At 39.4% G+C, this 22,365-nt stretch overlaps 1 protein-coding gene across 2 annotated transcripts in view; it reads right to left on the minus strand.

Moving 5' to 3' along the window:
- Nucleotides 1-22,365, minus strand: part of GALNTL6 (polypeptide N-acetylgalactosaminyltransferase like 6) — a 424,063-nt gene that overhangs the window by 61,156 nt on the left and 340,542 nt on the right. For both annotated transcript variants that reach the window (XM_030947103.1, XM_030947104.1), the window contains exons 5-6: nucleotides 12,363-12,548; nucleotides 7,292-7,475 (exon numbers count right to left, since the gene is read on the minus strand). In XM_030947103.1, coding sequence (XP_030802963.1) covers nucleotides 7,292-7,475; nucleotides 12,363-12,548 — 370 coding nt within the window. The remainder of the gene's footprint in view (nucleotides 1-7,291; nucleotides 7,476-12,362; nucleotides 12,549-22,365) is intronic.

The raw sequence follows: 22,365 nt of genomic DNA on the forward strand, positions 1-22,365 counted from the left end.
CAGAATGGAAGCCAGAAATATCTCATTACCTCAGGGCTACACCAAGATAGCTGGACAGGTGGAATTATTCCATGCAGAGTAAAAAAAAAATCAGATGGTATACATTGGCAAGTGAGGATGCTTGTATGTCATGCTTAGTTGATCACTGCGTCTGAAAAAAAAACAACATGGGCATTGGAGGAAAGCACTGTGATACTGTGGAGCTCCTGCAGACCTCACAGAGCAAGGGGTAAATGACACACACATCCCACCCTGAACAGATGCTAAAGAACATTAATAAACCTGGACCAATGAACATGTATGGAACTTGCATCAATGGACACATTTGAAAGTGGTTTGGCACAGAGCGGTCCCATAAAATTAATTGGTTCAGGCTTTGTGCTTTCTTCTGTTGGAAGCAACTGCAGCACTAGATTGAGATTTTCAACAGCAGCAGATCATTCTTTAAATAAATCACAACAACCAAGTGGATGCAGAGGTTGCTCCCAAATTGATGCTGATAAACACTATAAAACGTAAGAAAAGGGTGTTGGTTTTCTTTTTTTTAGAATCAATAGGTGTCACCAAATTCTGCATGAAAGTTCTAGAGAAAAATGGCTTTAAACATTTAAGTAAGAATAGAAAGAATTGCTTAAAAAATGTGACTTATTTTTCTTTATGGAAAACTGTTCAGACATGATTTTATAATTTAGAAAGTGAAGCCATCTGTATCAACAGTATGGTGATAGTTTTAAATAGCCCACCTGTATGCACTGAGAAACATAGCTCTGTCCTGTTCTTGGCCACCATCCTAGTCTTTTTAATGTAAAGATGTATTAAAATCATGCCCAGAAGCTACTTAATTTTCTAATTACTGGTAGTATTCATGACCCATTCTGTGAATCTGCCCCAGCATATGGGCATATAGACTGTCAAGCTCCAAAGTTGATACTTATGTGAAGTAGCAGGCTAACAGCTCTAGAAGGATTATACTCAAGATGTTTATATTTTTATGCTAAATATGATGCCCCAAGTATTAAAGAAAATTGGAAATATGAGTTTAGGTATTAGGAAAAAAATTAGTACTCTGTCTTGGCTGGCATGAGCCACAATGACCATTTAAGTGAAAGGTTGTGTATCAAATCTGAATCTACCCAATTCAACTAGCAGGACGAACTTGATTAGTGATTGATTTCCTTGACTGAAAATGAAAACTAAACCACCAGCAGCATTTTATCCTTGATTTTTTTTTCATTCTGACAGTCACACACTCTGTAGAGTACCCTCCTCTGTACTGGTCCTCTGAGAAAATCTACTGGTTGCACAGTACCTCTACACTGAAATCCTATCAAAGGCAGGAGAAAATGATTCAATATGAGCATACGCATACCCACAAATTCCGTGTTAGCGTCAATATCTCTCATTAAAAAAAATTCTGAGACAGGTAGATGACCGTTTGTAAAAGCTATTTTTATATCCACTATGGTTATCTCCACTAGCAGTCTTTTACAGACCACAGCTTGTCAAAACAATAAATCAAGACTGTAACTTACACAAACTAGCACTAGTTGGAGACTGCTTTGCTGTAGAATAATCCCTTTGCATAAAGCATTCCTGCTGCACAGTTCAAACCAGTAGATTATACTCAGGCTTTAGAAAAATAGATGATTGTTTCTGGTTGTGAGAGGTTTTATGAATATGTTTATAGGCAGAAGTCAGCCATAAAAGACATAGGCTATAAAGCTCTGGGAGCTAAAGAACAGAAATCATTGTCCAAAGCATTTTCTGAACTTCAGAAAACTATAATAAAATTGTAAAAGTACTTGTCAGATTTGAAATATAGTCTTAGCAAAGGCTTTCTTTGCATGAACACGTTATAAAAACTATGTATTTAAATACTGAAGGTAAGGAGCTGCAGAAAAAGAGTATTTCTAAGAGTATATCAAATTCAAAAAAAAGAGCATCCGGATGACAGTTTGCAAAATAATAATGTGATTTTAGGTACACAATTCAACAGAATACATCAAGCAACCCTCCAATCTTTACACACAACTAGCTACATTAGGGTCATAAATTACATTCAAGGTTGTGAGCCTGTGATGCAAGGGAAAGGAAAAATGTACTGATCACCCAATTTTATCTCTTGAGCATGTCCAAAATTTTACCCAAAAGTACATCCATTAAACATAAGTGGCTCCTATTACTGTGAGAGCCTTGTGATAGTGGAGTGATTCTATTTCTATATTATAGATAGGAAACTGAGTATAGGAACTAAAATGTCAGATATTACAAAGTTGTTTCTACTTGCTTGAATAGCCCAGTATTTGCAAAACTGCTGTCCTAGTCCTTTGCTAGAGTTCCATGTCTCTTCAGCTCTGTCTCCCTTCAGGGAGGTCTGGAGATCACAGTTCTACACTGGAAGGCAGAGAACTTCTGGAGAGTAGGGAGTGACCACACACTAAAACACTTCTAACTTTCTCAGACAGGTGCTAGGAATCTTGGCATCCAGTAAATAGCACAACACGCCTCTCATTGGTTAAATTTTCCATCTTGAGTTGCAATTCAATAGCAATGTTGTTAGGTCTCACCTGCACCTTTCTCTCCTTCCTGCATCATAAAGTTACACCACCATAAAACTGCTCCAAGGAGCTCTGCAGCCCCTTCCAAATAGTTTTTTTGCGTTGAAATGATGTTTTCTTGTCTGGTTAAAAGTATGTTGCAGCTGGCATGAAACAGATGCCAGTTTTCAGATCAGGCATGTGATACCATGAATTGATATAACATAAATGCTACCAGGAAATAAAGAGCAGTCATCCCCAGCAGGCCTGAGCATATCAAACCTCCACTTTGAACTTCCACAGAGCTTTTAACTCAGACAGGCTATTTAATCATACAAACTGACATGCTGTATATCACAGTCCATTACAGTAACAAGGTTATCCCATTAGTTTAAGTGGCGATTGCTTGGGTTAGGCAAACTCTGCTGGAGACCAGAGCCCCTGCACCATGGAAAGGAACAGCCACAGAGGAGCATGCTCTTATGTCCCAAACCTAAGTGTCCTGTAAGGGCAAGCTGTCAAACCTCTGCTGAGACAGAGGAACAAACCAGCAAGAGATGATAAGCCAAGATGACCCTTGCCACAAAGCAGATAAACATCTCTGGTCCTCCCTGCTTATAGAGTACAATAAAATGTTCCAAGTGATCTCCAATTCTGCTGAATGATCACTGCTCCTGGGATCAAGACAGTGAGCATCATCATGACATAATCATGATTCCACAACTTTCTGACAATTTCCCACCATGCATCAGAACAGCAATTTGAGTTGCTTGCACAACCCCAGGTGCAGCAGAGGAAAACAGCATGAAGCACTCTTCAGAGTATATTCAGGTAGTTGTACACAAATTGCAAGACAAAAATTGCTACAGTCACTATGATGATCTGCAACGGGACAGATCAGTTAAATGCAATGTAAAACCCCTCTTGTTTCTGTGGCACATGAAAAAAGCAAATCAAGGAGTTCACAGTGTCTGGATGAGGAGGCAACCTTATTAGAGGAGAAATCCAGCTTCCATGCCTAGAAGGATTCAATATATCCTGAAAAATAGTCACACAGATATTTCAAAAAACTCGCTAATCTTAAAAGCTACATGAGATCCATTTATGGAATAGTTGTTAAGCTTTCCTCTACGCTGCAGTGAGCATAGAAAAATATCCAATAATTCATATGGGAGCTTTGACTGAAAATACATTTTAAATGGCTGTAGTTCGGTTCAGTGAAACCTATGGGAAATTTGGCATGGCCAATGACAAACTATATGTAAACCAAACTGATAAAATTTGTGCATGAATGCTGCCTGATCTGAGTGCAGTTACAAATTTGTCATATGACTCCCCAGTTGGTGCTAGTACATCATCTGTACCTGAATTTCAATCTGGAAGATTTTGAGAGTGTTTTACAGTCTTAAAGCCATAAACATCAAGCCAAATCTTGGTGTAAAGCTACTTGTTGTGAACAACTGCAGAGGGCCTGAGAATGGGTGAGAGTGTACATCAGAAAAAGCTGAGAGCTGCAGTGAAGCTCCAAGTTCTGTCACAGCAAAGGATGGGGATGCTGCTCCAAGTGGCACTGCAGGCATGGGAACAATAAATCAAGACTACACTCACACAATAAATGGATGAGAATATCTCTTATTCACAAGAAGGATTTTGAACTGTAAGACCATGTTGAGATAGATGGTGTCTAATGGGAGAGCACCTGGTCAAAACTAACCACACTGGAATACTATTAAAAAAAATTAAAATGTGGGAAAAGATTAATTCCAGAGCACTAGCTGAGCTGGCATTGGAGCTCAGTGAGACTCGTGCTCCTGTCATACCAAGAGCCTACCTGCCAACATTTCAGCTGGTTGTGTCAGCTGCAAACACGCTGCTGGTGTGTGCTGCAGCAGGACTTTGATCATGTGCAGATGGAAAGCAAATGTACCATGCAGATAATACAACAACTGCTCTTAGGTCTTATGTAGTTTGATCTGGTTTTATGTACATTATTTCTTAGGCTGATGTGACCTTTTCTGCTTCACACATATACTGTGTTGGCATTTTAAGTGAAGGGAAAAACTCATCAGCACACTTTTTGGATCATGTATCCACTATTTGCTGGTGTTTTACTAAAAATGCTGGCAATTTTCCAGTTCATTAGGGATCATCTCAGATCTGACTCTGCTAGTAAGAAATAAAACTATTACGATACCAACAGTAAAATATTTAACCTAAATTAAAAAAAAATCCCTACTGCTTACAAAATAGTAGCATAATAATTATGGTGCTGGCTGAAGCAATTTCTAGTTTTAGTGCATATGTAACTAAAGGAAAACTGTTCTGTATCTTTTATTTCACAGAAGCTGTCTTGGTCAATTAAGTTACTGAGAGGTAAAATGGTTTGCAACATTTACTGTATTTGTTGTAAGCAAGTATTAAAAACTTGAGGTCTCAGCAGAGAAGGCCATAGGAGAGAAGCAGTACTGACTTTGAATTAGAAGATAATCTTTCCCCTAAGCAAAATTCATACTGATTATTTAAAACATATCTATTCCCATTTGCCATTTTAGGCAGAGGGTACTTTTAAGCAAGCATATTGTCCTAGCTCAGCCAGCCTTCAGTCCTGCTGGCATGTGTGGGGACAGACAAGATGATTCCTTGAGCAGTGCTGCTTTCCCAGCAGCATCGCTCTGATGTGCATCCTGTTATGGGGAAAACAAAGGAAGACTCTCACTGATTTGTGTAAGAACAGGGAGGTCTTTCCACCTGACAAGTACTCAGATTACAAGAGATTTATAGGCTGCACTGTACTATATCTTGTTCCTTGAGAAGCCATTTATCTTCCTGTGTCTCATGCTGGCAGGGTAAGGTGGGTATCAACTGCTGCCATGCTGAGTGGAACAGCAGTTCATGCAAAGCCGCCACATCTATTCTGTACTGCACAAAACCTTGTCTTTCTAGGAACTTTCCTATGAGAGATTCCTCTTTAGTCCTCTCTTGTCTTCACAACAAGATTCTACAAGATGCAAACTACAAATAGCAAATGTGAAACAACTGACAAACAACCCTGCGGCTACGCTGGCAATAGAGAAGTTTTACTTACACAAACTTTGAATGCTGAACCAAATTATACAAAGGTTACTTTCAGTAAGTGCCAAGAAACTACAACTGCTCAAAGGACCAAGAAGGCTTAGAGCAATTGAAGATCTAGCAGCTCTGGAGTATTATGTGATTGTACTAGCTGCGTCTGTGTTGTGGAATGGTGTAGCAGGGCATCTGGCCCCTCAGAAGAGCTTATCTGTGTCTTGTTAGCTGGTGAACTCAGGGCATCTTGCCATTCACGAGGGCTTGCTGATTGGTGAAATAACTCAGTCAAGACAGCTTGTTTTGCAGTGACTTTTTTTTGACGCCATGAAAGTAATGTTTCCAGCTGTCAATAGATATCTTGCTGTGGAAGTGAGATCTAGAAAGGAAGATGGAATTTCTGACTAACAGTTCACTTTACAAACTATAAAAGCTACATCAAACTTTCACAAAGCAGAAATCTTCTGCATACTCCCTGGAAATCTGTGGGGCTTTCTCTCCAAAGCTGGGATGCCTACCTTAAGGTTACCCTCCTGGGAGCTAAGTGAAAGCACTCTGTACACTGTTGTTATTTTGGCAGTAGATTACATTGACTCCTAATCTATACTAGTTCTTTGCCAGCGACTAAAGCAGGGCTTGCCTGAATCTCCCACCCAATCAGTGACAAGTGGTCACATTGGCACCTGATGTAAAGTACTTCATTGGCACTTATGCTAATGCAAGATGAAGACTCAAGGGCCTGAATGGAGATAAGTAAAAAGGAACAAGTAGAAAAATGAAAATGAGCCCACAAATATCGCAGTTACCTACTCTTCCCTGGTGGTCATTCCCAGGATATTAGGGTCAGAGTTCTTCTGCTGCTATTGTTCCCAGGTTTTGCTTTGGGAAGGGGAGAACGCTGAGGTTTCAAACTGCCATAACCTACAGTGTGGAGGTTCAGCCAGGGCTAACGAATGTCAGAGCCTGCCCTACTGGCAGCCCTGCTGGGATGTGCCTGTGTGAGAGACCTGGGGACTTTCCCACATTAGAACCATGTCTGTCTCTCTGTCCTTTCCCTTTTGATAAGGATTAATCCAAGCTGATCCTTACATAAGAATAATTATAAGAAAAGATAAGAAAAAAGGATGTATCTTTGTGAAAAGAAGGAAGATAATTTCTGTGAATGAGCTGATCTCTACAATACTGGGATCAGAGGCTGTCTTATCTAAAACTATTTACAAATCATCTTGACAGTGTTCAGGTTTGACAGCTCTGTGTTTAAGTTACAGCACTGCATATACAGCAGCCATATCACCAGTTATAAACAAAGCATCTACTGGTGTAATGTGGACTCAACTGCTGGTGCATATATTGCATCAATCTCCAGCAAATAAAACATTAAATAAAGTTTCTGTGAAATAAAAAGAATTCCTGCCATTGCAATCACTTCTCTGATGCCAATACTTAACTACAAGCATGTGCCTGTCTCTTATGTACAGTCACTGAGCCAGGTTGTGTTTCCATGCACAGCTTCTGAATTCTACAAATCATTGCCTTGCTCTTTTTCCTAGTTTTCAGATGTTTTCTTCTATTACCTTTCATGAGCAGAAAGTGGCCTACATGGAAATGTCTGGGCTTGGATTCTGCTACAGTTACACTTCTTGCTTGCCCTTCTTTATGTTCCCACTCTCTCCTTTATTGCTACTTACTCAAAGGGGTCGCTGGGATCAGCTCTCTGGAGCTCTGGAGGAATCGGGATTCTTTTGTAGTACATTTCCCAGTCAAAAGCTCCTCGCATGGCATCCCCCGCCTGCGCCTCGTAGCCAAAGTGGTTGTGGTCAATGACATCGATCATAGGACACACGATGGTTTTGTGGTTAAGTGCAATCTGGTCTGAAAAATGAAAGTAGAAAATAGGAAACAGCATGTCTAGTCAAGTCATCTATCATATTACTGCAAAGTGAATCCCACAGGTTTCTGATGTTTGAAGATTGCTTGCTTTGTGCCCTGTGGCCCCCCAGTAATTTCATTTTTCCAATCTGTATCAAACCTTTATTTAAAGTAGAATTAATGCAGTTGGGCAATGATTAGAAGTATTTACAGTTCTTTAAAGGGAAGCACATCCCTGTGAGACCCACAGGAGTCCAGTCATCAGCATCTCTCTCTCATTGCTACACTGAATTGTACCCAGTCTGTCAGCCATGGAGCAGGCCAGCAAACAAATGGTAAAAATACTCCCTCATCTGTGGGGAGTGTGTCTGGGAACCCACTGAGAGAGAGATTTATTTCTAAATGTGAATTTCAGCTCTCACAAGTATTCAGTCACTGTTCCTGTAGCTGTAGAGTACATCAGCTTTGAAATCAAATGCTCCAAATTAAAGGCAAACTCCAACACAAAGAGAAAAACAGAGCTTATGTCCTTTTTTTTGCACCAATCTCTGAGTTCTAAAGAAGGCTCCACAATATTATTCTTACCTGCTTTCTAAAGAAAGGAGTTTAGTTTCGCTTTAAAAAAAAAAATTAGAACTGTGAGACTAAGTCAAATTCCCATCCCTAGCATAAGCTCAGCTGGGCCTGAGTCTGCTTTGGTGAATCCTATTGCTTAATCCTATAGAGCTCCTCTGAAAAGAAAGACAAGTAAAGAAGATAGGCCAACATCAAGAACTAGGCAGAGGAATAATAGTTTGAAATGAGGAAGTACAGAGAAAACCTACAGCCGCGTTGACAGGAAAGGACTGTAAAAAATTACCTATGAACCCTCAAAAACCCCCTAAAACCTTAACATTCCAAGTATAATAAAGCTTTTTCTATGAATGGCAGCTTTGATCCTTTATATTATTTAGTACATTTTAGGGCCTATGTGGAAAATTTGGTTTTTGTTTTTTGATTTTGTTGTTTATATTTCATTGATGCTTGATAATACGCTAAAAATAATCAGAGGGCCGAGTGTTGATTGAACATTTAGCTAGGAAGGTAGGTAGTACTGGTATAATGATTAATAATACAGATTCTGCTTCCATACTTCTGCAGGACTGGAGTTAAGAAAAAAAGATTATTTTCACGAAACATCCGGGTCTTTATATTCATTCTCAGAAGTTTAAGTTTAGAAACACGGTCCAAATCAGAGATCAATGCTGCTAGTGAGAAATTACTGTGACTGGAAGTTCAGCAGGTTTTTATATCCTTATTCTTCAATAGTGAAATAAATTTAAAGCACAGGATCTCACAAAATTCTAGGAAACTCATCACAGAGATAATGGCTGCATTACTGTTGCTATTGCCATATATAATTATGTTCACTGGCACACTGTATAGTGTTATCTGTGATCATTATATAAAGTCACTTTTACATAATCTCTTTCCTGTGATGGCCCTCCTAATAGTTATAGGGTTTATAACAATCCGTCTCTGATCCCCCCTTCTAAATTGATTGGAGTAGAGAAACTAAATGGGATTGATTTTTCTGAAGCAGGTCAAAGGTAGACTCTTAATGCTTTAGCATCCTTCTCTTCATCTTTAAAAGCTGCTATCTTTAAATACACTGAAGGATTTGAAGTCTCCAAGTCACATGTAGAGATAGCCAAGGGGAGATTTTTTTGAGCAACGCTCAAGCTCAATCCCAGTCTTCATTTCTGCAGCTCTCTCAAGAATTCTGCAAGTATGATGATGCTTACCTACTGCAGTGTGATTCTGCAGAATGTACTTCTCAGCCTCCAAAATATTCTAGAGATAAGGAACCACAGGAAAATCTTGTCTTTTGATAAAACCGAGGTGTTTGTAGTTGTGTACACCAAAAGTAACTGTAACTGAAAACAACTGCGGCTCAGCTCCACAAAGCCATCTAGATACCCTAAAAGTACTGAAATAACTCAGTCTTTCTTTGGCCTAAAAGCTGATACTTAATTCCAAATATGTAAGTTAGATACTTCAATAGCTCTGAGAACCATCTTTAAGTGATTATTCTTGGTTCCTCACCCTCCTCCCCAACCTCTAACTTTCAAGGTGTCACTTGGAACAAAACCTGGTTTGGAACAGTGGAAACCACTGCTCCTCTCAGCAAAGACTGCCAGTCCAGAGCAGGGCTGAACCATGTACTTGCTGAGGATTTTTCACTACACATGCCAGATTCAGTCAGAGCTAAAACAGGGTAGCTTCATCCTCTGTTGTGGTTTCCCTGAATGACTTTCAGTCACATGCAGTGCTGAGTGAATCACAAAATATGACTTCAGATAAACACTTGAAAACATACATTAACTATACTATTATTAGCAGCCGGGTGTCATCTGATTTCAGTATAGTAAATATATCTCAAAAATATCATCTCAAGTTTATAAGAAAATTCTCTCACTCCTTTAGAAAAACAGGGCACAGGGGAAATATATTAGATGTATGTTTATTTTCTATTTGTCCTTTATGTAATGCTCTACTTTTTCTTTCAAAATAAAACAGATTTGATTCTGGGCTTCAGTATTCCTCAAGACTCATTTCTAGGTCCTCTGGCTGGTTGGCTATCTACAGGTATTCTACCACATGTGGAATGAGAAAGATTTCATTCCTCTTGACAACAGAGGGGCACTGATGCAGCTGCTCTCATCTTTCCAGTTTTCTGGTTTGAGGCTGAGGGTTCAATATCAACTGCAACCTGGCTGCAATTATGAATCCTTTGATGCCAATCTATTTATTTTTTGGTTTTTACAGGGTGAAATCTAGCTAAATGTATGAAACAGATTATCTCATGGAAGACCACATAGGCTAGGGGATCATGCCCTGCCAGGATGGGTTTATGAAAGTCTGGTCCTGCCTGACTAACACGATCTTCTATAAGCAGGTAACCTGCCTAGTGGATGTGGGGAAATGGATTTTGTCTACTTGGACTTGAGTAAAGCCTTTGATACTGTCTCTCAGAGCATTCTCCTGGAGAAGCTGGCAGCTTAGAAAGGTGTGCTCTTGACTGGATAAAAAAGTGGCTGGATGGCCAGCCCAGAGAGTCGTGGTGAATGAAGTTAAATCCAGCTGGTGAAAGATTGGAGGTGTTGATCCCCAGGGAATCAGTACTGGGGCCAGTACTTTTAAACATCTCTCTGGATGATCTAGACGAGGGGATCAAGTGCACCCTCAGTCAGGTTGCAGATGACACCAAGTTGGACGGGATTGTCAATTTGCTGGAGGGCAGGAAGGCTCTGCAGAGGGATCTGGACAGGCTGAATCAAGAATTGAGGCCCTTGCGTCATAACAACCCCATGCAGCGCTACAGGCCTACAGATGCATATCTGGGAAGCTGCCCAGAGGAAAAGGGCCAGGCCTGGAGATGCTGGCTGACAGTGGCTGAACATGAGCCAGCTGTGCCCAGATGGCCAAGAAGGCAATGGCATCCTGGCCTGCGTCAGCAATAGTGTGGCCAGCAGGATCAGGGCAGGGATTGTCCCTCTGTCCTTGGCACTTGTGAGGCTGCACATCAAGTCGTGTGTCCAGTTCTGGGTCCCTCAATGCAGGAAGAACCTTGAGGGGCTGGAGAGAGTTCACACAAGGGCAGTAGAGCTGGTGAAGGGTCTGCAGCACAAGTCCTATGAGGAGCAACTGAGTGACCCAGTGTTGTTTACCCTGGAGAAAAAATGGGTTATGGAAGACCTTACCCCTCTCTACAACTGCCTGAAAGGAGGTTGTGGTGAGGTGGGGGTCGGTCTCTTCTCCTAGTGATAGAACAAGGGGAACTGGCCTCAACTTGGATTTCTCTCTGCTCCTTTATGACATTTCTGCTTTACATGAAGACATGGATGTTATTTTTAAAAATGCAGATGTGATTGAGGGCAAAGAGGTAACAAGGGAAACAACTGTATGCATGATTTGATATGAAAGATAAGAAGGATAAAAATTTGGAATTTTGTGCATTATGTTATTACTGATCTGAAGAGAAACTAGTTAATAGTATTTTTCTTGCTCTCTACTGATAGCTCATTAGAAGAATGCACATGTTGCTGCAAATGCTTTATCAGCTTACTGTGTGGCCCAAGAGTCCCAACATCAGAATTCAAGGAACAATAACCATTAATTAGCGAAACCATAACCTTCTGTGTACTTCCAGTAGACTTTTTTAATGAATACAAATTCCTTTATTAGGCAACTCAGAAATTTTCTTCGGTTATGGTAGCAAAAAGCACTCACTTTGCAAAGCATATATACTTTGCATGTATATATGGTGCGTAGAAAAGAGAACATTGTTTCCAGAAGTGAAATCCTAGACTACAACAATTGATTCTTTCCATTCCGTCAATTAATGGAGCTTTGCTGGCTGCAGCTGGAATCCAGCAAAATAGTCAATAGGAAATCATTGTTTCTGAGCTTCCTGTTGTGAATGCTATTGCTATTGGATTTAACACCGAGGCCTTGGATATATTTACAGCAAAGACTGTTTTAATGCAATGTGGAAAACTAGGAAGGAGTACAATACCTGCACAACAAACCTTTTTAGGTCTTTAGCAAGGACATGACATTATACTAGATATAGCAGTGTACTTACTAGTAGTAATAATAAAATGAATTGTAACTATTATAAGCTGAAGCATTACTGGAAGATTTTACAAATTCTTTAATCTCAAGGAACAAAATGCAGTTGCTCACACTTCTTGGAGTTCTCTCTCACACTGACACTTCAGACAGGTCAGAACTTAAGCAGAACTCCAAACACTTTGATACAGTGTATGTCTAGCTTACTGTGGGACACAGCTTCAATTACTGGTTCTATGTCTGATTTTAATGCCTGATGAATGCTCATGCACTTACTGAGCAACGGTGGCAGCCAGTTCACGTTGACTTCGCAGTGGGAATCCAGGAATGTCAGGACCTCTCCTCTAGCCAGTGAGGCTCCCAGCAGCCTGGTCCGAATGAGCCCTTCCCGTTTCTTGGTGCGCACAATCCTCACCTTGGCAAAGCGGACCATGTATTCCTCCAGCTTCTCTTTCAAATGTTCTGGAAAGAAGGGCAAAAAAACTATCAGCAGTGCCAGGCCTGGAGGAGCCAACAGAAGGACAGGCTGGTGTACAACCTGCAAGTTGCTTATCTACTTCCATCTTTAGTCACTTCAAGTCCTCCAAACTCTGCCATAAATCCTCCTGAGACGATTCAGAAAGTGCAAATATTCTCTCTTTTATCACACAGAAGAAGACACTGACACTGTGCCACAGTTGTTGCTGGCAACCTGCCATCTACAATACAATGGCCAAAACGGCTGCAGGATATTCATCCATTCTCTGGTTCCTGCAGCCCAGGGCCACATAAACATTCTGGCGTGTCATTTTATAAACAGTGACATTTCCAATTCAGTTTCCTATATCAACTTATTGTGAGGAACTATGCATGGAAATAAATTTAAAAAATAAAACTAACACAATGAGGTTGTTTTTGTAATGGGAAGGGAAACAGACATGAAGAAAGATCTTAATAGTTAGATACCAGCATGAAGCACACAGACAGCTGACTTCCTAATAAAATTAGGCTGAAATGCAGAGTAGTTGATAGGTTCTCTGATCTGCAAAATCTGGTTCTGTTTGTATCGCTAAACATCATCTTTGGGAATATTTTTTCTTCTGACAAGAAATGCACACTAAGAATCATAAAAAAAACCCAACAACAAAAAAACACCCTACAGTTTTGCCTCTTAGTAAATACATCTAAAACACAAGTTCTGATCTTTTGTCTTTGCTATAACACCTCAGCTTGCCACTCATTACTTTGGAAAAATATAATAATCTCGTTCATCAGGGGAAAAGGGAGAGAAAAGCTTAGTCTCTAATAATTAAAATGGTTGACAAGCTACATTTAGTGATGCTAAGGATTGCAAGCTAAGTCTCACAGAAATGGCTTTGTCAGGTTATTCTTGTTTCTGGTATCAGCTACTAATTCTTCGGACTTTCACGGACAGCACAGGCCTTGTTCCTGTTCTTACACCATTACAAATTGCAAGAAGTTTGCTGTGGACTAGCCAAAAGGATTTCCATTTAGCAGGATCCTGGAGTATATAATGCTGACACACACATTTAAGGCAATGAGCAAACAAGTCACAGCACAGACGATACAGGATCTTGTGTAAAATTAAAATTAAGCTCCAGTGAAATAGAGCTCCCTCCACATGTTTATTTTCATCTTGCTATTTTCCTAGCTGACAAACATACAACTTTCCAAAGCTACATGCAGGTTAGGAAGAACCCTGATGTGTACTTAGTGGAAGAGTATTACACGGGATGGTCCTCTATACTGAGGAATCCTGATGCACACTGGCACAGAAGAGGGACTGTGAACATCCCACTGCATTGATTACAGAACAAGCTGGGGCTTCTGGGAGGAGAAACTCAACATTCTGGAGACATCCTGAGTCAAGAGAGAGGTTTGTGCTCATTGTACTGCCTGGGAGAAGTATTAGGTCAAGTGAGGAAAGCCAAGTCTGAGACAAAACCAAAAATAATGACATTCAGATAAATATAGAAAGTTTCTGTCTTCTGCTCTGTGCCTGACTGTAGAATACACATTTAAATTCCTAAATAAGAAGAAAAGAATTATCCCTTTTTCCGTCCCATTTCACTATTTACACACTCAGTAAAGTCCCAACAGTAACAATGCCAAGAGATGTTCTGTGTCTTGAATGGCAGGTTTTGTGTGACCAATCATATTCACAGGACAAGGCCTGTGTGCTACTCTGACTCATTTTAGCTACCAGCTACAATTCAGTTTTGTGACTGAACTGAGGTTTATTCAAGCCCTGGATCATTTTGTGCCCACAGGCAAAACTGTTTAAAGTGTGTATTTATTGAACTGTTTTTCTGTTTTTATGAGCTCCATTGAGACTATTCCCATAGCACAGAAATAGAGAAGAAGGGAAATAGACCTTAAAAACAAAGATACAAAGACCTTGCAGGTAATATAAGAAAGTCTGTTAGGACTGTTAGTCTGGATTTTTTTCTATATTGTAAATTGTATTAGCTAATAGCCATGAAAAATGAAAAAGCTCCAAAGTGACAGGTTATTACATATTTCCAAAGTAAATCAAATCTAATCAGTTATGTACCATAGGTTCTGTTAGTCCTCAGACACCAGAAATTTCCTGCAGTTCTCTAAGGTCACCTAACCCTTCTCCTTTTCCATCCACAGGTCCTCAGTTTGTTTGCACTGAATAGTGCATAGGGACCAAGCACCAAGAGCAAGGCCACGTTGCTGCACATTGCTCAGACAAGCACTAAAAAATAACTGGGCTGCTCAGCCAGAACTCATCTCTCCAGCTCTGGAAGCAGTCACTAAATGCCTTGGCTACGGCACAAATCCCCCATCATCACCTGCCTACCCTCAGAGATGGGCTCACTGGTGAGACTCTGGTTGATCAGAGGAGTTGTCCAGCTACAACATAGCTCTGAATTTCATTATTGTGTCATACACAACTGCTTTACTCTTCCCTGTTTTTAGGCACTTCCCCTCTTTGTAGATGAAGGCAGCTACCAAGAAAGCATCTAAATGCTCTGATGGAGAGAAGCAGGAGCCTTACTTGGACAATCCAAATTGTGTTGTTAGGCTCTCTGGTGCCTGCAGGCACATGAGTTGGGCCTTCACTAGCTGGGTGTCACAATGGTAGGGGAAGGCCCTTACAGCAGGCAGTTTGAACGTGGCCAGCACTGCTGTTTAAATGAACTAATACAAATGCACCCTTTTCATGCATTCTGATGGTTATCACTTGTCTTGAGCCAAATTAATTCACTGAAATTCAGTCTCATACAAAGGAATTAATTTCATTCGTTCCACATCTTTCAGTGAGCAAATTCTGAACACTGAGCGCCTATATTCTCAGGAAAACACTTCAGGGGGAGATGATGTAAACTATCAAATTATAATACATTCTTTTCTGTTCTTATATCAATTGCTACATAACAATAGAGTTGAATAATATGATTTGATTGTCATTAGTTGTATTGGAGCTTGAAATTTATTAAATTGATGGTAGTTCATACTGTTCTTTCATTCCTTTAGATTCCTTGCAAACTCAGGAAAAAGGTCTCTAAAATTGTAATTTTTTTTTTCTTTGGCTGAAATTCTGTAGAACAAACAAAAGCTCTGCACCACCTTCCTCTCTCTCTCTCAGATAGCTCTTCACACATTTTAGACAGTATATCACCTGATTTGTGAAAAACTGCATTAAAACATTCAGCACATCTTTTGATGCCAGAATTACATATCCCAAAATTATTGTCATCTATTTAATTAGTCCAATGACTGAATGATTTTAACATTTTCTCCTTGTTGCTAAGGAACAAGTAGAAAAAAGCAGAAACACACAAATAAAATTTGCACATCCTTTTTACACAGAATTCCAAATGCCTCCTCATTTAGACATATCTGGAAGTAGTAAGGAAGAAAACAAAAGTAATGACTTGTGAATTTTATAGAGCTTAGTTAGGCAAGTGATATTAAAAGACCAGGTCTACATACAAACCAAAGTATATGGATTACTAGAGAGACATAAGGCATCTACATTTTATAGACCAGTTATATGTTAGTAATATCCTAACAGTAAGTCATGACAGAGTCAAATAGAGGCCTGCAAGAGTACCTACTGCATCTTTAGTTTTGAGATATGGCAAGGAAGGGGGTTTGGGAATTTATTTGGGAAAAAATTCTCAATAACTAAAATAACTATAAAAACATCAAAAAGTGTTTAAGTTCAATGCCCAATTCCAATATGGTTGTGAGAATGAAAATATCTTAAGGTGAAGGAAACAAATTCCCTTTTGGATCCATAACCACTGATTTTTTAAACTTAAATCATTACAAAAGTGATCTCATACTCTAATTTGTCCTACAATGTCTTGAGGCACTATCTGTTACCAATCTCTAAAAGCAAAAATAAACACAGAGTAATAGCCAGAGACAGGAGAACAGTAGTAGTTTTAGAGAAAACTGTAGTATTTTCTACTACTAATATATACAGTAAAAAACATATCTTTCATTTTGAACCACATTTTTGATTAAAAAATAATGTCAGTGTTTGTGATTACCAACACATTTAGATTTTTAAAATCTTATCTTTTGCCAAACCTATTAGAATAAACTTCCCCTTTTCACAGAACTCCATAAATTTCCCTCACAGAAGAGAACACTAAATATTTTATTTCCTATAGTACAACTGCATTTTCTCACAGATCCCAACTATTTTGTTGCTAATTCTACCTGCAGAAGAAGCATCTCACACACAAACCCTGTATGTTACACATACACATTTACAATGAAGCAAACTCAAGTAGACAAGTGAACATGCGTGACTCAATGTTAGTACAAAACGGTAATGCTAGAGAAATTATTTTAAAGAAATTATAATGCAGTGTATAAAATAGAAAGCAACCTGTAATAAAAAGACATATAAATGTCCAGAGGACAGCCCATTCATTACCAAAGGAAATCAGATTTGAACAGATTTGTCATGACAATAGAACAGGGAGGTAGGATGGTTTAATTTATATTCAATAGTATTACATAAATTCCACTTTCAGAATTGGGCATGAGAGAGAAGCTAGTATTTAAATTCTACAGTAAGCTATAAATGGTACTTTTTGCATATAAAGAAGCCAAAGCCCCTTCCATTAGATATGGGAGCAAATATCTAATTCATAATTGAAAAGAAAATACATCATACTTTTCTTTCCAGGGCTGATCAGATGAATCCCTGAAATGTAAGTTTGACACACGCCAGGCACCTGCTAGGGCAAGAGCTGGCACAAGGGTGACAAATAAAGAATAATTCATGGGCAGGCTGTTTACAGGCTGTCACTGCTCTGACAAGTGATGATAAAGGGAAGCATTATGTCTCTTCTAGTGGCAGCCTGTAAACAAATTCTCTATTGTAATTGTTCTGCATGGGCCTCCTCTGTCTTAATTTCAAGTCTGGAGAAGTTTTTCTAAAATAATATCAGAGACACAATTGCTTAGTCATAATAATTAAAGATGTACTCAAGCAGAATACCCATTTACCTAATTTGGTGCCCAGAAATAAATTGGAAACCAGGGTTCTGTCTTAGTCAGGTAAAAAATCATGTAGTAGTAAAAAGCAGAGCTGAAATTCTTCTCTCATGTTGAGATGCATACAGAGAGTATTTCATTATCACATCAGTACCTGTGTTACCACGTGATAAGAAATGTTCCTCCAGGGTTATTGAGAATGAGACAGGGAGACTTAAAAGATTACATGAAAGCTGGAGCTGGTCTTCAGGATGTGCTTGACTGCAGCATGGACCATGAAAAAGGAAGGAAAATACAAAGAAAATAAAGCATTTTGTTAAGCTCCACTCCAGGCCAGCCAGGCAAGTCCACCCCAACTCTTTGCCTGTAAAAGAGCCCTTCTCCACATCTGTAGCACCTCAGATTTCTGCTCAAAAGTACTAGCAATTTCTGTTAAGGATCACTGACCAGCAAATTATCAAATAATAAAGAGCAGCAACAGAGTCGGCTAAATGCCTGGATAAACAATTTTAACTAAATCTCTTTATTTCTAACCTGAATTGACTGAGAGGTATGTAATTCCATGCTCTGGAATTCCCAACATGAACCATATAAAATAGTCCAAAAAAACCTTACAGTAATAGAAAAAGTATATTGGTTATCTCAGCACAGGAATATGGGAGGAAGCAATGTGGCCAAAATGATAGTAGTCTGTGGCCTTAGGTCAGCAAAACAATACACAAACCACTATTTCTCTTGGTGAAAATTAAAGCAGTAAAATGGTTATTTTGCCTTGCAACATACACAAGGCCAGCTTCTTTGAGGCCAGCTCAAGAAGATTTTTCTCCATCTTTTTTACTCTCTGGCCAGCAACAAAGAGCTTTGTGTCAATATGCACAGACAAACTTGCAAGTACACTTATGCACCCTCCATGGCTCTCATAGTGAGAAGAATTCCATCACTTTATTATGTTCCTTTCTGCAAGATGGGATTATCTTCCCAGGTAAAATTAGCAAGGATATCCTCCTTTTGTTTCCTGAAGCCTTGAGCATATCTTTTTCCCAGAACAGCTTAATCTTTTGATGAGTGACTTAAGCTTGACAGAAAATACATAAAGGAAACTGAGTGGCCTATGGTTATTCAGTTATTCCTTGTCTTCTGCTGCAATTGACAAAATAGCCCTCTCCAGTGCATTACCATTCTTTTTACTTTCACTGCCTGTATGTCTGTTACCATAAAACCAAATCAGTCTGAATAGAGAATACGAGGTGAGCCTATGAATTTCAGTACATATTCCTTTCTTCTAGTTTCCCTCTAAGTTTCCTATTTGCAGAAGGTTGATTGGAAGTGCTGGTTAAACACAGAATGATTGCACAGTCTATACCAGGTCAGCTGCCACTTTTCATAGCCAAGTCAAAATCTACAAGAAGGACAAGTCCCCTGGTTATAACTCTGGGTAAACTAATCCACTGCTGCACTACTGTTCTTGTGAATAAGTCTTTTGTAAAGTCCAAACTGAATCTTCCAAGCTGCATCCTGGGGTTGGTGCCTCATACCATCTGCCAGTATCAGGTGGAATTTAGTTTTGTCATCTCTGCAATTCCCATTCAAGTTACTGTGGGCAGATGTTAGATCACCATTTAGCTACTGCTTTGCGAGACTAAACAAGCCCAGGTTTGTCAGCCTCTTCTCAAAGGTCACATACTTTTGGTCCATGACAGTCCTGCCAGTCCTCAGCTAAGCTGACTCCAGCTGTAGTCATTCTTGAATTGCAGAGCCCAAAACTGGATGCAGAATTACAGGTCTGTGCAGAAACAATGGTGTAAAAAGCATAATTTAATTTTAGCTGATTACTCTCATCCTAGCATAGCCCAATTCAGTTTGCCTTCCTGGTGATATAAGGTGAACACCTTCTTCTATTCCCTTGGTACCCACTATGATCTCTGCAGGTCCTTACACCACACCAGCCAGCCAGTTTGCATCTTTACTGGTACATGGAGTTATTTACCCAGGTGCAGAATCTATCACTCATTGTTGAACTTAATGAGATGTCTTTTGCCCAATCCTTGAGCTTCCTATAGTATTTAATGTGTCAATTCCTGTCTCCATTTTTGTACCACACACATATTTGCTGAGGGCACACTGTCTCATCATGCGGGTTATCAGTGACTAACATTGACCTCAGTATTTACCTAAGCTGTTCTGCCAATTAGTCCTGACTAAGGAAATCTGGAGGAAGGATGGGGAAGTTTTCTGCTGAACAGATTTTAGCATCTAATCCATAGCCATTCCAGACAACAAGAAGTTCCAGAAGCAGACAGGTAGTGTGGAAACTATTGGGTATGGTAAGTTCTGATACAGACTGATAAATAAAAGAAAAATTCATATCTACTTAATAGCAATTACCTAAGAGCCATCTTATTTTAGCACTAGATAACCCATTCTTTCCAAACAGTTTTGCACACCAAAGACTATGGTCACTTGAGATCACCATGTATTTATTGCCGATCAGGAAGTAGCACTGCTCACAGAGACTTGTGCCAAACACTTGGAAACTTGTTTTGGCTGTGATGTTTCGGTTAACTGGCTTGAGTCAAGCTAAAATGCAATCTCTTTTTTTCTGATATTAATAATGAGTCAAGCTAAAATGCAGTTTCTCTTTCTGATGTTAATAATGACTTGAAGTCCTTCCATGGTATACTACAAGGCTGTGGAGAGTATCCTGAACATTCAGTTGTTCTGTTCATTCCTTGCACTTCAATGACTATGAACTCCCAGACAGCACCCTCATTTTGATGCTCAATTTCAACTACAGCCTGTTAAAGTTGAAAGAATCTCCAAACTCCATAGTAAATGCACATTCTTTTGCCACAACCTGGAAAGGTCAGCATTACTAAGAGTAAGAGGCTGAACAGAGCAGATGAATGCAGCTTGATTTCATTCAGGATAGACTTAAGGTAAACTTCTCTGAACAAATCTGTTTTGTTGCACATGGGCTTTCATATAGTCATGAAAGGAGCGAGGGGACTGCAGAATCTGTGAGGCAAGCTGGATTTGCTGAGACTTCTCCAACTATAGAGACATTCAAAGATCCTGGTACTCCTTTGTTCCACTTCCCTGTGCCCAGATAATTGTGACTTACCAGTCATTCTGTCACCAGCAGAGAAGCGCCTTTGTCAACAAAATGAGTATTCAGGTAATTGAACACCTAGATATGAGGTGTGGTGACTGCTTACACCGATGTCACGGAAGCATCATTAACGTCTTGAGGTACTTTTTCATTCAGGTTTTTGAACAGGAAAAGAAGTGAAGCACTTAATTTTTAGGTTGCAGTAATGCATCACAGTACATCAAACCACCTCATAAGCATCTAGGGCTGGCTTGATAGCTGGTTGGTAATACTGACACAGCTCCAAGTTTTCCTTCCTTATAAGGAAACAATGAAAGATTTTTTAATGCATTTATTCCAACTGCCAATTGTATGTGGTAGCTCCTGAAACTTTCAATGGCACTGTAGTATGGTAGCATGTCTTTCCTACAGCTGATAGCAGGCTCCTTCATTTGCAGAATATTTTGTTCCCTGGAATTGTTTTACCACAAGAGCAGCATGGCTGATGGAATAAACTTCAACTAAACTGGGAAGAATTTCTTCATATAGGTCATTCTCTGAACACAATTATGTAGCACAGACCTGTCAAAAGAGTGACCTTGCTGCATTAAAATTTGATTGTTTTTAACAGGTCTGTTTACTACAGAGGTATTTATACAGTAACTTGTCCCCAAGGGAAGTATATTGTGAGGTTTCTTCCAGGTTGCAAGGCCAATTAGAAGGTTATTTGGAAGTGAATCCATGAAAGATAAACTTTCCTTGAGATCAATACATTACTCACACATGCTATCCTCTTTCTTTCACAGTCACAATTTTGCATCCTGACAATATTGATCCTTAAAAATCGTAAATGATGACCTGTCAAGCAGCACTTACTTCTGTAATGTATTTTTAACACTGCAAACAGCCTTGCAGATTTTGAGACCTGTATTTTGACTGACATTTTCTCTGTTTTGCCCAAAACTATCTTTGACATACTTTTAGTTCTTCCTCCAAAATATATCACTAACTTTTGCAATAGGTGCTGTCTCCAGAGAACAGTTTTCTCTCATTACACTCTTTTTAACCTCTCAAATGCCAAGGAGAGTTTGTATTGGAGAACTGGTAAAACACCACTGTGAGGATGGCACTGACCTTATATTTGCAGAGGACAGTAACACTGGTTCTTGGGAGCACTGGAAATAGGACTCACAGAACACACATAATTTACTTTTTAGTAAAGCGGCATCAGATTCTGGTACACCTCCCTACACAGAACACTTATTTCCCAGAGTAATTCTACTGACATTCTCAAGTGTTCTAAACATTAGGCTTGACTTACCTGAAGGTATTGGAATATGGCTGTCCACTCACAGAATCTTCGAATAACCTCCTGACTAACTGAAAGCACTGTACTTCTTTTCCATTCTATGTGCTAACCATCACAGGCTGGTCAGGTCCTAAATAGAGCTTCAAGTGAGTCCTTCTCCTCAAGAATTGAGGTTTTTTCCCTGAGTGCACAGGACTTTTGATGTAAATAAGAGAAGCCTTTGAAATATACTTTGAAACTCAGATTTCAAAACACAAGAGATCGTGGGCAATATCTTATTTCTTATATTTGAAATGTGATATTATATCAAGAATATAGTAAAGTTGTCTTCCAACTTTTGTACTGATGTTTTTCTTTTTAAAAATGCCCTCTCTGACAGAGGAACTGGAGTTCTG

Source organism: Camarhynchus parvulus, chromosome 4, assembly GCF_901933205.1.
Source record: "Camarhynchus parvulus chromosome 4, STF_HiC, whole genome shotgun sequence".
NCBI classification, from domain to species: Eukaryota; Metazoa; Chordata; class Aves; order Passeriformes; family Thraupidae; genus Camarhynchus; species Camarhynchus parvulus.